This window comes from Diabrotica virgifera, chromosome 2 (genome assembly GCF_917563875.1).
Source record: "Diabrotica virgifera virgifera chromosome 2, PGI_DIABVI_V3a".
NCBI classification, from domain to species: Eukaryota; Metazoa; Arthropoda; class Insecta; order Coleoptera; family Chrysomelidae; genus Diabrotica; species Diabrotica virgifera.
This window is the reverse complement of record NC_065444.1, coordinates 147,614,222-147,630,980: the sequence shown is the minus strand read 5'-3', so window position 1 is coordinate 147,630,980 and position 16,759 is coordinate 147,614,222. Positions and strand designations below refer to the sequence as shown.

The following is a 16,759-nucleotide window of genomic DNA, read 5'->3' as shown; positions in this document are numbered from 1 at the left end:
TCTAAATGCGCGTAATTTGGAAGCTTATAAATTATTCAATGATATGTAGTCGCCAAATAATAGTTTAATGCATTTTAAGTACAACTTTCTCTTAAGCCGGAAAGATAGGGTGGTTTTCTTGCGAAGGGGTTGTAGCTCAATAATCGAAATGCACGTGATTTAATAGTTTATTCTTAGAATATATAAGCTATAGAAATTATATCCGCAATACGATATATTTTTCTCAGCATTTTTCTCTTAAGTTAAATCAATTAAAGGGTTGTTTGGGGGTGAAGGGGATGAGATCAAAAATCGAAACTATATAATTTCAAGAGCTCATAAATAGCTCGTAATTCTGCCGCAAACACCGATTTAATATTCCTATTTTTAAGTAGTGGGGGGGGGGCTGATTCAGCCCCCCCCCCCACTAAGGTATCAAATTCCTGCTCAGTGGAACGAGCTCAAAATTTTTAGTTTGCGGAATATGAGAGCTCATAAATAGCTCATAAATCAGGGCTATTTGTTTTTTGATTTTTGCAAGTGGGGGGGGGCAGCTCAACACGGGTTTCTGATTCACACAAACAGCCGATTCTAGAAATTAAATTAATGTTACTGAATATGTTTAAATTAGTCTAGGCTGTAGCGTCGTCCCCGTTAGTGAAATTACTCCGATTCGAATTTTTTGCACAAACTTACTCAAAAAGAGGTCCTTATAACAAATCTACTGGGTGCCAGGAAGTACCTTGATCGATAAATTGTTTAAACAATTTTTTTTAGACAAATTCACAAAAATAATTTTTTCACTTCGAACAATTTTTTTTAGATCATTTGAGTTATTCTGAGCAAAAAAAGGTATTTTGTGATTTTTCTCTAAAATTGATTGTTGTCGAGTTATACGCGATTTAAAATTTGAAAAATGCAAAAATAGCCATTTTCAAGGCTTAATAACTCGGTTAAAATCCATTATTATGAAAGTCAGAAAGTGACCAAATCAAAGTTTATAGGCCCCTGTTCAAGATCCAGCAGAAATTTTTGTCACTATTTTATTACTAAGCTTTTTCTTTAAATATTAACAATGAGCGCTAAGTGCGTATTAGGCGGCCGTCAATGGTGAGTGCTAAAGAGATGCACCATTTGGGCCATCCAATGGTGAATCTCACTCGCACTCACATTGACGGCCGCCTCAATACGCGCTTAGCGCTCATTGTTGATAATTAGAAATAATATCTTATTAATGAAATAATGACAAAAATTTCTTCAGGATCTTATAGAGGTAGCTTTAATCGTTGATTTTTTTTTAGTTTCTGACTTTCATAATATACAGTGAGCACGTAAAGGTTGTAATAAATTCATTTTCTCGAGAATGAACGATTTTAGAAAGAAATCCCGAAACAGGTCAATTTTTATTTTTAAATTACGACTTTTTGGCATATATACCATAGTAGTGACGTCATCCATCTGGGCGTGATGACGTCATCGATGATTTTTTAAATGGGGATAGGGGTCTTGTGATAGCTCATTTGAAAGGTAATTCAATTCTCTATTCAATAATATAACTAATAACATAATTTTTTATACAGGGTGCCCCAATTTTTTTATTTTTTTTATTAAATTTACTGACATAAAAAGAAGAATGCAAGTATGTAATTTATTTAATTCAAAATACATTTTACTGCTCTCATAAAACAGAATAAAATGTTTATTTGAAAAATAATTATTGCTTTTCGCTTAAATTAAATGTTCAAACTGTCAAGAGGAAGGTGGGTGGCTGCTTTAATACTGAATTTAAGCAAAAAACAATATTTTTATTTGTCCAATACATATTTTGGGTCATTCGGAGCAAGGTCAAAAGAGGTCTTTTGTGATTTTTCTGTACAATTTATTGTTCATACTTGTTTATTGTTATATTTATTTCAAAATACGAAAATGACCATTTTCAAGGCTTAATAACTCAGTTAAAAATTATATTAGTCACCGAAAGTGACGAGAAAGTCACCGAAAGTCACAGGAAAGTCCGAAAGTCACCAAATAAAATTTTAACGACCCCCCTACAAGATACTGAAGAAATTTTTGTTATTATTTTATTACTAAGCGGTTATTTTTAATTATTAACAATGAGCGCTAGGAGCGTATTGACGCAGCTATCAATGTGAGTGCGAGTGAGATGCACCATTGCACCATTTTGACATTTAAAGATTCAAACTTCTATCAAACCACAAAAACACTTTTTTGTAATTTATTGCTCACATGTCATCACCATGACAAGGCGAAAGTTCTTCTTCTTGTGGTGCTTTCTCCTTTAGTGGAGGTTCGCGACTACACTGGCAAATCTGTCTCTGTCCAATGCGGCTCTAAACAAAGATGTTGAATCAAGGCCGGTCCAGTCTCTGATATTTCTAAGCCATGAAATCTGGCGCCTACCGGGACCCCGTTTTCCTTCAATCTTACCCTGGATGATCAGTTGCGTGAGGCGGTACTTTTCGTTCCTTATTATGTGTCCCAGGTAGCTAACTTTTCTGACTTTAATGATTTTTAGCAGTTCCCTACCTGTACCTATTCTCCTCAGGACATATTCGTTGGTGGTGTGGGTTGTCCAAGGTATTTTCAAGTCACTTCTATAAAGCCAGAGTTCAAAGGCGTCCAACTTGTTCATCAGTATTGTGTTGTGTCCAGGCCTCCGTTCCATACAAAAGTATTGATCACACATAGTAATGCAGAAAACGACATCTAAGGCTGATATTAATGCTACTGTTACAAAATAAGCTTTTCATTTTGATAAACCCCTGTCGGGCTACCTGTATTTTCGCTCTTGACTTCTTGTTTATAATCAAGTTGATTGTTGAACCAGCAACCAAGATATTTGTACTGGCTTACGTATTCAAGCTGTTGGTGTTTCACATATTTATTGGAAGAGGTAAATTTTTGTTCCTTGATATTTTTATAACTTTGGTTTTCGCAGTATTGATCTTCATCCCCATTTTTTCACAACTCTCAGTATCCCTATCCAACAGTATCTGCAGACTATGGTCCGAATCAGTCATTAATACTGTGTCATCTGCATAGCGGATGTTATTTACTCTCTGACCGTTTATCCTGATTCCTTCTGAAGAGTGCGATAAACAGTTCGCAAATATTACCTAAGAGTAGACGTTAAAACTATGGGTGATAGCACACAACCCTGTCTAACACCTCGTTGTATTTCAATTGGCCTTGACGTATTACCATTGGTCTTTACGATTGCTGCCTTATTCCAATAAATAGCCTCTATAATTTTAGAATCTCTTTTGTCGACTCCGATGTTGTTCAATCTTTCTATCAAGGTCTTGTGCGTTTTCAAAATTGTGCGCCCTATCGAACGCTTTTTCAAAATCTATGAAACAGATAAAAAGGTCTGCTTGCTTATCTTTGTGCCAGAGTTTGAAGACAGAATATTGCTTCTCGTGTCCCCATACCTTTCCTGAATCCAAATTGTTCTTGACCGGTGACCTTATCACATTTTTTATAATACAGTAGAATCTCGGTTATCCGCCATAAACAGGCCGACGGAAGGACGAATAAGCAAAAATGGCGGATAATAGGGAGCGTTAAATGAAACACAAGTTGAGCCCTTGATGATTTCCAGTCACCGATAGGAGTGGCATAAGAAGAAGAAGAAGAAGAGAATCAGTTTAATTTTGACTGACATTGGACATTGTAGATAGAATGATTTAGGATGAACGAAAAAAACTAGCGATTTTCATTTGCCTTGCTGATGTATCTCGTTTTGTTGTTGCCAATACTCGCCATCTTGTAGCATCATAATATCTAAAGCTCTTTCTTCTTGTTGCTCGGAATGCTCGGCTTATTTTATCTCATCTTAAAAAAATTTTACTCATTCTTTAATATTTTCAAAGTTATATAAATTTGAAAAAAAATGAGCGGCGGATAAAACGGAACGGCGGATAAATGAAGGGCGGATAACCGAGACTCTACTGTATATTCTGTTCTGTATGATACGCAAGAAAAGCTTTAGAATGTTATTTAATAGACTTATAAGGCGGAAGTCCTGGCATAATTTGGCATTCTTCTTTTTAGGTAGTGGTATGAAGACTGATTCAAGCCATATTTTAGGGATAGTCCCTGTATTGTAAACATTATTAAATAGTCCAAGAAGAAGGTCTCTAAGTTTTCTCGTTGAATAATTCAACAGCTCAGCTGGTTTTTCATATTTTCCTACAGATTTGTTGTTTTTTAATTGACGTAGAGCATATTCCAGTTCGGACTTCAGTATTGGAAGACCTTCGTCGTTAGTTTTCCCACATGTTTATTTGTTCTTCAGGGCTTGAAATCAGTTTGCCTTCTGCGTTGATTAGATTATTTAGTCCTTGTGAATATGTCGTGCTTGTGAATTCCTGAGTTTCTTACACAGATGGAAGTCATCATGTTTTTTTATATAAGTTTTCGATTTCTTCACATTGTTCTGTTATCCATTTTTGTTTTGCAATTTTTATTTTTTGTTTAATGGTTCTATTTAATGCTTTGTACATTGCTTTGTGCTGTTTGAATTTTCTTCTTTTATCCATTAAATCCAATATTTCCTCTGTCATCCATCTTTGCTTCCGTGGTCGCTGTTTTGTGAGCATTTCAGTTGCCGTTGCAAGGGCGAGTCTGATTTCCTCCCGAAGGCGAAAGTTAAGGATGTTTAATTATATGAAAGTGTGCTAAAAAACAGTGCGAAAAATTAAAAGCCATTTAAAATACATTGTTACTTCAGACACACTTTAAGCCCTTCATGTACTGCTATCTATATTTACAATTTTCACACAATAAAACCTTTACTTACATAATATGAGATAAAGTAGATAAAAATTATTTTTGTGAATTTAACAAAAATTGGTTTAAACAATTTTTCGACCGCGGTACCGCGTGACACCCAGTGTATTTGTTATAAGGATGTATTTCTTTGAATAAGTTTGTGCAAAAAATCGAATCAGAATAATTAACCTAACGGGGACGACGTTACAGACTCTACTAATAAGTAGTTAAAACGGTCAAGACAAAGAAACGCACACTCATCAAAAATGCACTTGAGATTCTCGTATAATCAACATTTACTGAATCGATCCAGGAAGAGTCAACTCCAACTAGTACAAGTTGATTTAAATTTTTAAAATCAACTTTTACTGCTCGTTTCAGTTGGAGTTGACTCCAACTAGTTGGAGTCGACTCTAACTGAGAATCAACTTGAACTGTAACATATATACATTTTGTATACTGTATACTATATACTACACACATCGGCGTACGTTTCACTTTCTATTTTGACTTAATTTGATTGAAAATGAATCGTACCGCATGGGAAAAGTTATAGCGGATGGACTATACATATTTTGATATCGCTAAGTACCAGCACCCTATTTATAGGACAGTAAAACAAAATTTATAGCGACAGTTCAGAAATGTACATTTACGGAATATATTTATGACTATCGGATATAATAAATTTACTCAACAATAACAGCCCATTGAAATATAAAAGAACGGTTGAAATAAAAGTTTTATTATTAAATGTGTAAATCTAGACGAGTTTAAGAAGTTTGTGCAAAGTTTTTAATTTTTTTATTGAATTGGTGTTTGTAATAAATCAAACAAAATTTATTATTCAGTTTAATACATCATGAATTATACAGGGACGGAATGGGACGTTTCGATGCCGCCGGTTCATCGCCGGCCGTTTCGATGCCGCCGGTTCATCGCCAGTCCATTTCATCGCCGTCATATCTCGCATTTCCTAGAATTCCTAATTAGTACTAAAAATAACTAATAATTGTAACTGTCGAAAATTCGGAAATATATCAGATAGCGATTAATTGACTAGCGATGAATCGGCCGGCATCGGCATCGAACTGGCGGCATCGAAACGGCGGCGATGAAACGTCCTAGACCCTACAGGGAAAAGTGTTGCTTAAAATTAAAAAAAAATTAATGGTTGAAAAAAAATTTAACTGTCCTATAAATAGGACGCTTGCCTACAATGGGTTAGTTCATGTTTCTAAATAAACGACAATAATATCTTAGCAACTAGTCTGTTATGTTTTTATTTGACATGTTTTTATTTAAGGTATGAAATAAACATCGTTGTAAAAAAACATAATGTGTTGTGGAAATCATTCCGCAATCCATCCGCTGCCCTTTAACGCGACCCCTTAGGGAGTCGCACATGTTGCGAACCATTGATCTAAATTAATATTTAAGTAAACAAAAAGAAATCTAAAAACCAGAAGCACTATTATAGATCACTTAAGCCGGAGAGCAGATTTCTGGTTACAACCTAAAATTCAAGCTTTCTGCAATCTGCAAAGCATACAGACCGATAAATAATAGACATGTGAAAATCTACAATATTAATTCTACACTCGTCTACCATATCCAGACAAAAAATCCAACGAAATTTTACTTCCTAGTACTCAAAATGTGATTAAAACTAAGACAATGAGAGAAGGCTTAAGATTTAATTTGTTTTAGAGTCCACCACAAATAGTCCTTACAGTCGTCCCCTAGTAAAGTGTCTCAAAATGGTTGATTGGTGAACTACTGTGTTAACTTATTCTTCGTCTTTTTTTGTGTGGATATGTCTGTTTTTTTCAATGTGCCTCCAGTAAGTTGCCGTTCCATCGTTTTCTCTGTCCTCTGATCATCGTCTTATTGGGGAACGTGGATGTTATTTTAAAGAGTGTTAAATTCGATCGGAAACAATCAGGTTTCAGTCGGGAGACTAGAAGGAAATATGATTTTGATCTATGTCTAAGAGGGGGAAACATAATGCTAAAGTCCTTTTAATGAGCATTTTTCAGTGAATCACAAATGATAGAAAAACAGGTAATTCCGTGATAATACACATTTATAACATTTATTCTAACGTGACGTTTTAGTTAAATCTGACAGTTGTCACATTTTATTTGCAATTTGGCATAAAAACAAATCAATTGTGTTTATTGCATTTATAAAATGGTATTTTCTTTGATTTGTATAGTCTTATAAATTGTACAGATTATATTCGTAGATATATTATATAATTCGTAAATAATTTTTTTTCGATTATAGCGCCATCTATCGACAACTAGAATAAATGATATAAATGTATCTAATTACTGACGTGCCTTTATTTCTGTCGCATACAATTTATTGCGTTAGAAAGAAATCGAAAAACTGTAACGCACTGAAAGATGCTCATGAGAAAAAGATTAGTATCTCTAAACTATCTCTAGCCAATTATATATAATACTAACAATTATTACTTTATTTTTTTTATTATTTTTCCGTATCGATATTTATTTCTTTATGATTGCGTTACCCATACACTCAACTTATTAATAGGCGTTTTAAGGCTTGTATAAGTTGAATGAATAAATTCAGATATCAAATCAAGACAACTATTTTATGTGGCAGAAGATCGAGAAGCCTTCGCAATGGTAATCGCTAACGTCGGAGAATTCTGGACGTGAAAAAGAATAAAATTATATGAGTAAGTATATTTTCATTATTACGTTGACTTTAGTTTTTAAAGCTTTAGGAGTAGACCAACACGGTTATTACATTTAAGTACATAATATATGTACTTAAGGGGGTAGGCGCAAAATAAAGGCTCCAATGCCTTTTATATGCATTTGTTTTCTAATCTTGAGAAAACTAGTAAGTATTTTTTAAGAACTTAAACGCAGAATGAAAGATTACGTTATTACCGATACCGAAAGTCCCTGAAAACTTCTATGTTTATTTTAATAAGTTACAGAGGTGAAAAAAAATTTAGTATGATTTTTAATTTTAAATATCTCATTCAAAAGAAACTTTTTGTTTCTTCTAAGGGACTTTTGGCTCTCGGAAATAATGTAATCGTTCATTCTGCGTTACATTTTTTCAAAATTATTTAATAATTTTCTCAGAATTCTACAAAAATGAATGCATTTAAAAAGTATTGCAATATACCTGTTGTCTTCTAATTTCAGCTTCATCTAACTTTTCTTGGAGTTTTTCCAAAGTAACGGGACTAGAATGTGGATCTTCTAATCGTTCTAATATTCTTTTAGGAGGATGTTTCTTTACAATGCTCTCATCAGTATCGTCATCTTCAAATGCAATTTCAAACGACATTCCATTTGCTAAAAAATATGTTGTGAAAGTAACCAAAATCTTTACCAAATCTATCAACTCAAATAAAAAAGTAGCAAAATAAATTCAAAAAGGAGTGAAATACTATTACAAAAATTACAGCCTCAAATATCTTCAAAGCTGAAATTTGGACATACGATACGATTGGGTTTTGTTGGAAAACATAACTTAAAGCAATTGTACAATTTTCTTAACAGCTTTCAGGATAGTAGGAATATGATTATCTACACTCATTGCGATCATTGGTTAGTGTTGCGATCATTGGTTAATAAGCAATATATTATACGGTCAAATGTGTCCGCTATTGGATAAAGGCCTCCTTTACATGCTTCCGCCTCTCTTTGTCGCGTGTAAAGTGTCTTTCAGTAATGTACCGCTCTACTGTTACCAACCTATACCAACTTGTAGAGGTCTGGTAGATGGGAACCACATGGTTTTGAAGTCCCTTGGTAGTGCCCTAAAAGTATCTTGCTGGCGATCTAGTACCTCCTCATTACACGCACATTAATATACGGTTGACTGCTTTAGGTTTTCTGCTAGAGAGACTGCAGCTAAAATTTCCATGAAACACGGCATTGTGTGCAGGTGTTCTTTGACTGGCAGATGTCAAATAGGAAGCCTTTTATCACTCTTAGCTGATTCCGGCTTGTTTTCGCAATACTTTTCAGCCCTATGACAACATGTGTTGTTCAGTATGCTGTCATATGTCTAGTGTTATTAGTTTTGTTTCAGACTCAGAAAAGTGCTAGTATTACTTCTAGAATTTCTAAGTATATAGGTATACCTAATACAGTACCTGGCCAAATTATTAGGCCAAGCAAAGGAAAATTTACTATATGAAGTTATTGCTCTCATCATTATGAATATATTTGAAAAAATATTGTTTTGTTTCTTTTTTGTAAATATTAACTCTTAAGGTGCGTATCCATTAGGTTCGCTGCTCCACGCTCGCTGCAACTGTTCCATCGATACGGCATGCGCTCCTTTACATATAAAGGTGCGTATCCATGAGCTTCGCCGCTCCGCGCTCCTGTAACTGCTCGACATAGTGGATATGTTGGCGCTCCTGGAGCATGAACAGTGCGCGCTCCGCCTCGGCGCTCCAATCGGTGGCGGTTTATATGTAGAGGAGTGCATGCCGTATCGACTAGAGCAGTTGCAGGGAGCGCGGAGCAGCAAACCTAATGGATACGCACCTTAAAGTTAATACATATTCACAAAAAAGAAACAAAACAGTATTTTTTCAAATACTCATAATCATGAGAGAAATAACTTCCTATAGTAAATTTTTCTTTGCTTGGCCTAATAATTTGGCCAGGTACTGTAATTCTTTTTGGTCTCTTTGCCATGCCGTTTTTGCGATTGTCTATTGCACTTCTCAGTTTCTTATTATAAGCAGTAGGAATTTTGAAATAATCGCCTCACTCATCTGGTCATTTGGTGAAATTACATTTTGTATGAATTGTGACACGCTAAAATTTCATACATAGAGCTTTTTAGTAGAGGAGACCAGTACAGAATTTTTCAGCTGATCATGAAAAGTAGAATTGAGACCGCAGAGGAATTGGAACTATTCCTATTAGCTGAAAACCATTAACAAATCCAATGTAATTGACAATTCGGCAATTGTGACGATTAGAATAACGGTTGAGTGTAACTAAGTTAAATACACTAATCAGAAATATATTGTAACTGGATCACATTGTTAAATAACGATAAGATAGTATCGTTTTATAGAGATTCAATTTATTATTATTTTATGTTCGAATGGAGTACTGGCTGTTCTTATTTATCTGTCTAGATGTCCAAGCTGGCGATACTATAGTTTTGTTTAACTAATTGGGATATAGATGCTAGATTTGGAAATTGTTCATAAGTTAAGCCTGCACATATCATTTTTATGTCCGTGTAATATGTTTGTAACCAATTATCTACCGAATTGTTATTTTGTGCATTTCTTTTTAAATGAATAAATTTTCTAATATGCAATTCTCAATATTCAAATGACTAAAAACACTGACAACTGACTATAACACTGACAACTCATACTGGAAACTACTGTCATGAAAGCAAGCAAAAATTTGCTCGGGTCGGCCGTTTTAATTCAACACATCAAAATTTTAGGTTGTTTTTAAATTTTATGCTAGTAAATAGGACCGCTGAAATATCGTTTGCTTACTTTCGCAATATAACACCTAAATTGGAAATAAGTAACGAGTGTGTTATAGTAAATTGTTTCTTTAATCAAAATAATGTTTTTGGATATAAATATAAAGAATTTTAGTACAAACAAAAACAAAATTTTAGAAAATAAGCAAAATTGTTGAACGAATGTGACTACTTTTACTAAGGAACAAGATATAATTTTATGTGGATTTATGTATACTGTAATGTTTTGTCAAACAAATATCATACAATACGTCATATTGTATAATTGGCAAACAAAAATATATATATATATCTACTTGTAATTGCACACACACACACACACCGATTTTGGACGGTCGAATTTATAGAATTTATACCGGCCCTCCAAATTCCAAAAATGAACCACGTGTGAGAACAGGACGTTGCAAATAGGCCGACCGCTGATCGGTGTCGTTAAAATGCCAGTGAAGAGCCGTCCACTGTCACTATATCGCCAGGACGACCGAGAAGTATAGTCGGCTACGGCTCCACGGGCGAGAAATTGACGCTAGCAGTAGCCGTAAAACGAACTTAAGGTTCCGCGGAACGGAATAGGAATAGCCGAACTGAACGGACTACGCACAAGTTCTGTAGTCGGTACAATTCGACTATTCCTATTCCGTTCCGCGGAACCTTAAGTTCGTTTTACGGCTACTGCTAGCGTCAATTTCTCGCCCGTGGAGCCGTAGGGCGGCGCGGCGCTGGCGTTCATACTCGGGCAATAGACGATAAGCGACATTTTCTCGCCACGATATACCAGGTATCCACTTATATTTTCCCCCATTTTAACTGCCTATAACTTCTAAACGGCTCAATATAGAAATATGCGGTTTTCGCTGAAATGTTTTATTTTAGCAAAAGTTTTGTCTGAATGGATTAAATTTTTTATATCTCTTTCAAATACGAAAAAAAATGGCGGATATTTTGAAAAAAACGTTGTTGACTTTTTTTTAATGGAACACCCCATATATTTTTCTGTAAATTGAAAGAAAAGTCATTCACCTATCCAGCGATATAAAGTTTTTCAAAATCGGTTGTCAACTCACTGAGTAATTAATTTTTAAAATGAGAGGTGTAACGTGGATATCACATATCTAAATAACATGACTAATACGAGCAATAAGCAAATTGATATTATGTTATGTGATTTCCACATTGCATCTCTCATTTTAAAAATTAATTGCTCAGTCATTTGAAAACGGATTTTAAATTTTTTTATATCGCTGGATAGGTAAATGACCATTTTTTCAAGTTACAAAAAGTATACAGGGTGTTTTAATAAAAAAAGTCAACAACGTTTTTTTTTTTCAAAAATCCGCCATTTTTTATTTAAAAGCGTTATAAAAAAAATGGTCATTTACCTAAAAACTTGCAAAAACGTTTATTTACCTATCCAGCGACATAAAAATTTTTAAAAGCAGTTGTCAAATGACTGAGCAATTAATTTTTAAAATGAGAGATGCAATGTGGAAATCACATAAATTGATATTATGTTATGTGATATCTATGTTGCACCTCTCATTTTAAAAATTAATTACTCAGTGATTTGACAACAGATTTTGAAAAACTTTATATCGCTGGATAGGTGAAGGATCTTTCTTTCAATTTACAAAAAAATATACTGGGTGTTTCATTAAAAAAAATCAACAAAGTTTTTTTCAAAAATCCGCCATTTTTGTTTTCGTATTTGAAAGAGATATAAAAAATTTAATCAATTCAGACAAAACTTTTGCTAAAATAAAACATTTCAGCGAAAACCGAATATTTCTATCTTGAGCCGTTTAGAAGTTATAGGCAGTTAAAATGGGGGAAAATATAAGCGGACACCCGGTATTGCTAGGAAGGTTCATAGAGAACGGACAATAAATCGCAGCGACCATGCGATGATGATTGAAGCACAATAATTGTGGTATGAATTATATGGTATGAATAGTATGGTATGGTATGGTGAATAATATGGTATGAATTATTCATACCAGTTAAAATTATGAGCTCAAGTTAGGAAGACTAGTGGCTTATTTGTTTAGGCGTAGAATGAAAAGAAAAAGAAAATACTGGGTACATATTACTGGGATACTGGGTTGTCAAATAAAGATGTTTTTCGGTTGTCTGGTAGCAGTTAAATGTTTTTTAAATCAAATAAATTACCTACATTCTTCTTTTTTTGTTAATTAATTTATTATGACAAAAATTTTTTTGGATACCCTGTACAAATAATTATGTTAATATTTATATCACTGAATACAGAATTGGATTCCCTTTCAAACGAGAGATCACTCGACCCCTAGTCTCATTTAAAAAAACATATATTACGTCATCACGCGTATATAGATGACGTCACTCGTACGATAATATGCCAAAATAACATAATTTAAAAATAAAAATTAACCTGTTTCAGGATTTTCCCTTAAAGGCGCCGGTTTACGAAATAACTAATTTGTTACAAACATTTGCACCATACTGTATAAATATTTACACTATGAGTTAACAACCGACACACAGCACTTCGAACGATATAGCACTTGCGATATGTTAAGCAATCTCGCGGAAGTGAACCTTTTTTATCGTCTCTACTTAGATTTTAAGTATTTGTTTGTGCGTATCGCCAATCGCCTATCGTTTACGATATATCGATTACGATTTATCGCCCGAGTATGAACGCCGCCTAATAAATACAATATTGCACACACATCGATATTTTGTCATCCAATTCCAGTAGACTGATCGGTGGAATTGTACAATTCTACATTTTAAAGGACATCGCACACATCTTATGGAAAATATAATGTCACTCAAATTCAATAAAATTTATATGAATATATTCGTTTCAATTTAACGATCAATTCTTATCATGAGTGCGGTCCTGAACTTAGTAGATTAAGCACACCGAAATTTAGTCTCGAAGTTTTCCACTGTTTTACTATAGTAAATCTTTAAATTAATTATAAGAAACATAATCAGTAGTTTGGTTATTAGTGGTGATTTGATTGCCGTAAGTACTTTTATCAATATTTTTACGGTTTCATCAAAATCTTACAGAATAACAAATTTCAATACAGCCATACAGTTTTGTAAATTCAAAGGTGATTAACAAAAACTTGTTTTTGCCTTTAATATCTTCGATAAGTTAAAGACTTTGTAATTAACAGAGTCGTACTGACCCATTAAAATATAATGAAACGAAACAAGAAAATTAAAAATTAAAAGTATTTAACAATTTTACCGATGGCTGGTACTTCTGACTACAGGGGTCCTCCAATGTTACCCGATCAACAAACACCATCTTATTCTACAATTACCAAACAAAAAGCAGCTACATTCCCTTTGAAAGACCAAGCCGTTATTATCCCAGCAGTAGACACACTAAAATTAGAAGACTACGTTACAGCAGTAGGATCACTAGTACAGCCCAAAAATGTACTTTTTTCGTCAAGAATTTCTAACGCCAGAATCTGCATCTACCTCTCCAGCAAAGAAGTTGTTGATACTTTTTTAACAGACCACGGAGGTATAAAAATAGGAGATAATGTTATTAGAGCGAGAAGACTAGTCACTCCTGCTAAAAGGTTACTGTTATCTAGTGTCTGTCCGTCTATTCCTCATCACATCGTTGAAAAATATCTTGCTGAAAATGGCTTTCATCTTATTTCACCGATGACTTTCTTAAGAGCGGGAATTCAAGACCCTCAATATAGTCACGTATTAAGCTTCCGTAGACAGGTGTACTATACACCTGACGACAATCTTGTTATTCCTGAATCAATTCTCATTGACTTCGATAATACATCGTACCGAATCTATCTTGCTGATGGACTCACCTGCTATCTCTGTCATCAATCTGGTCATATCGCCTCAACATGTACCAATATGGCCATCCAACCAAACCCGTCGATACCTACATCCCAAACTGACCAAGACTCTATTACTTCCTTTAATGCAACAGCTGAAAACAACAATGACTCTGTTCAGAATCAAACAGAAAACACTCGTGAAGTAATGGATTCCCAAGAACTCCCTACAGAAACTACTATACCGAAACGTTCTCATTCTGAAATATCGTCTCCACTTAGTGAAAACACAGAAATAGATTTTCCAAAACCTAAAGCAAGATCAACAAAAAAGCCAAGAGTCACTAAATCTGATACAAAAAGTGGAGAAACAGTTTCTACTGAATCACTTATCCAACCTGCAAAGGAATTTATTGATGAAGCTTCAACCCAGTTTGAATTAAACTATACAGAGTTAGTAAGCTTTCTGGATGATGCACATGGTTCCCCCAATCCATTAAGTATCGCACAAGAATACACGAAAAACATAACAGGACTATTAGTAATGCTAACAGAAATCTACCCCAAACTCGAAGACAGACGCATTAAATCTAGAATTACACGAATAAGGAAGAAAATACGTCGTCAACTAAATCTAGACCAAACTGAAAATGATAACTCCGAAGATACAGATGTTTCCCAAGAAAACCTCAATTAAAAACAAAAATCAATAAAATAAATATTAACAATAAATGGATATTATTCAGTGGAATATACAAGGATTATTTACACACATCGAAACACTTCAACTCCTAATAAAAGAAACAAACCCACAAATTGTATGCCTACAAGAAACAAATTTTAAAAACAACAAAAAATATAACTTAAAACATTTCGATTCCTACCACAAAATCAGAAACTACGCCAACAAAGCAAGCGGTGGAGTATCAATATATGTTAATTCTAATTTAGAATCAGAGGAGTTTCCCTTACATTCTGCTTTAGAAGCCGTAGCAATAAAAGTTCAATGTCCAACACAGCTCTTTGTGTGCAATGTTTATATCCCATCGGATGTGGATTTTGTCTCGAGAGATCTGGAGCATTTAATAGAGCAAATTCCAAACCCTAGACTTATTCTAGGTGACTTTAACTCTCACAGCATTTCCTGGGGATGCCATTCCACAGATAAAAAAGGAGAACAAATAGAAAAATTTCTTAATGAAACAGATTTTGTACTATTAAATACAGGAGAAAAAACTCGGTTTAACTCTGTTACAGGCAACCATTCTGCTATTGATCTGACTATATGTGAAAGTTCCCTAGCTCCTAGTCTAAACTGGGAAGTATTAAATCATACCTACGATAGCGACCACTGGCCTATAATAATAAGAAACAATAATACCACAAAAACAAACATAAATTTTTCAGAAACATGGAAAACTAAAGATGCAAATTGGATAGCTTACCAACAACTTATTGAAGACTACCTGCCTAATTTTGGAACAATAGGAGATAACATAAATTCCGTTACAGACAAATTTACCTTAATGTTAACAGAAGTAGCCACAATTATTATAGGCAAAACAGCAAAATCAAAACGTAAACATTCAGTACCTTGGTGGAACAAACAATGTGAAAAGGCACTTAAACAAAGTAAGCATGCATTTAATGTATTAAAAAAACATCATACACCGGAAAACTTATCTAATTTTAAAAAACACAGAGCCTACGCAAGGTACATAATTAAGAAAAGTAAACGTGAATCATGGCAAAATTATGTTTCCACGATAACCGACGATACTCCGGCATCAGAGATCTGGAATAAAATCCGTAGAATTAAAGGAATTCCATACAGCAACAAAATTAACTCTCTTGACATTGAGGGAAACCTAATTACAAATAACAGTCAAATAGCCAATGCTTTAGCGAACTCATTCCAGACATATTCAGGTGATTCCGTGCATGACCCATTATTTGTCAAAAACAAAAAGAAAATAGAAAAGGAGGTCAAGATTACAGATTCCGTCAGCCCGCTAAATGTTGCAATAAGTATGCAAGAGCTAAATGAAGCACTACAAGGACTCAAAAACTGTAGCCCTGGATCAGATGAAATTCCAAATTGTTTTTTAATTAATCTTCCTTTAGCTGCAAAGCATCTACTCTTAGATATATACAACTTTTTATTTTCCACCAAACAATTTCCTAAGTCGTGGAGTACCGCTACAATAATTCCTCTTTTGAAACCTAATAAAAACAAGTCAAATCCAGAATCTTATAGACCAATATCTTTAACATCTTCCTTAAGCAAATTACTAGAAAAAATTATAAATAGACGGTTGCAATTTTTCTTAGAATCAAAAGATCTAATAGTTCATCAGCAAAGCGGCTTTAGGAAAAACAGAAGCACAACTGACAATTTAGTGTCACTAGAGTCTGCAGTTAATGAGGCATTTGCAACTAATCGACAGGTTATAGCTGTCTTCCTTGATATAATTAAAGCTTATGATACTTTATGGAAATATGACATTATTGTTAAATTACAGCATTGGGGCATAGATGGAAATTTTCTAGCATTCGTCAAAAATTTTCTAGATGACAGAAATTTCAGAGTTAAATCAAACCAGGAATTTTCAGAATACCATACTCAAGAAAATGGCATACCCCAAGGATCTACACTA

At 34.1% G+C, this 16,759-nt stretch overlaps 1 protein-coding gene across 1 annotated transcript in view; it reads right to left on the bottom strand.

Annotated features, from left to right (window-relative positions):
* LOC114330540 (uncharacterized) overlaps nucleotides 1-16,759 on the bottom strand; it is a 92,302-nt gene that overhangs the window by 12,264 nt on the left and 63,279 nt on the right. Inside the window, exon 3 of the mRNA XM_028279896.2 lies at nucleotides 7,945-8,117. Within this exon, the coding sequence (XP_028135697.1) occupies nucleotides 7,945-8,117 (173 nt within the window). The remainder of the gene's footprint in view (nucleotides 1-7,944; nucleotides 8,118-16,759) is intronic.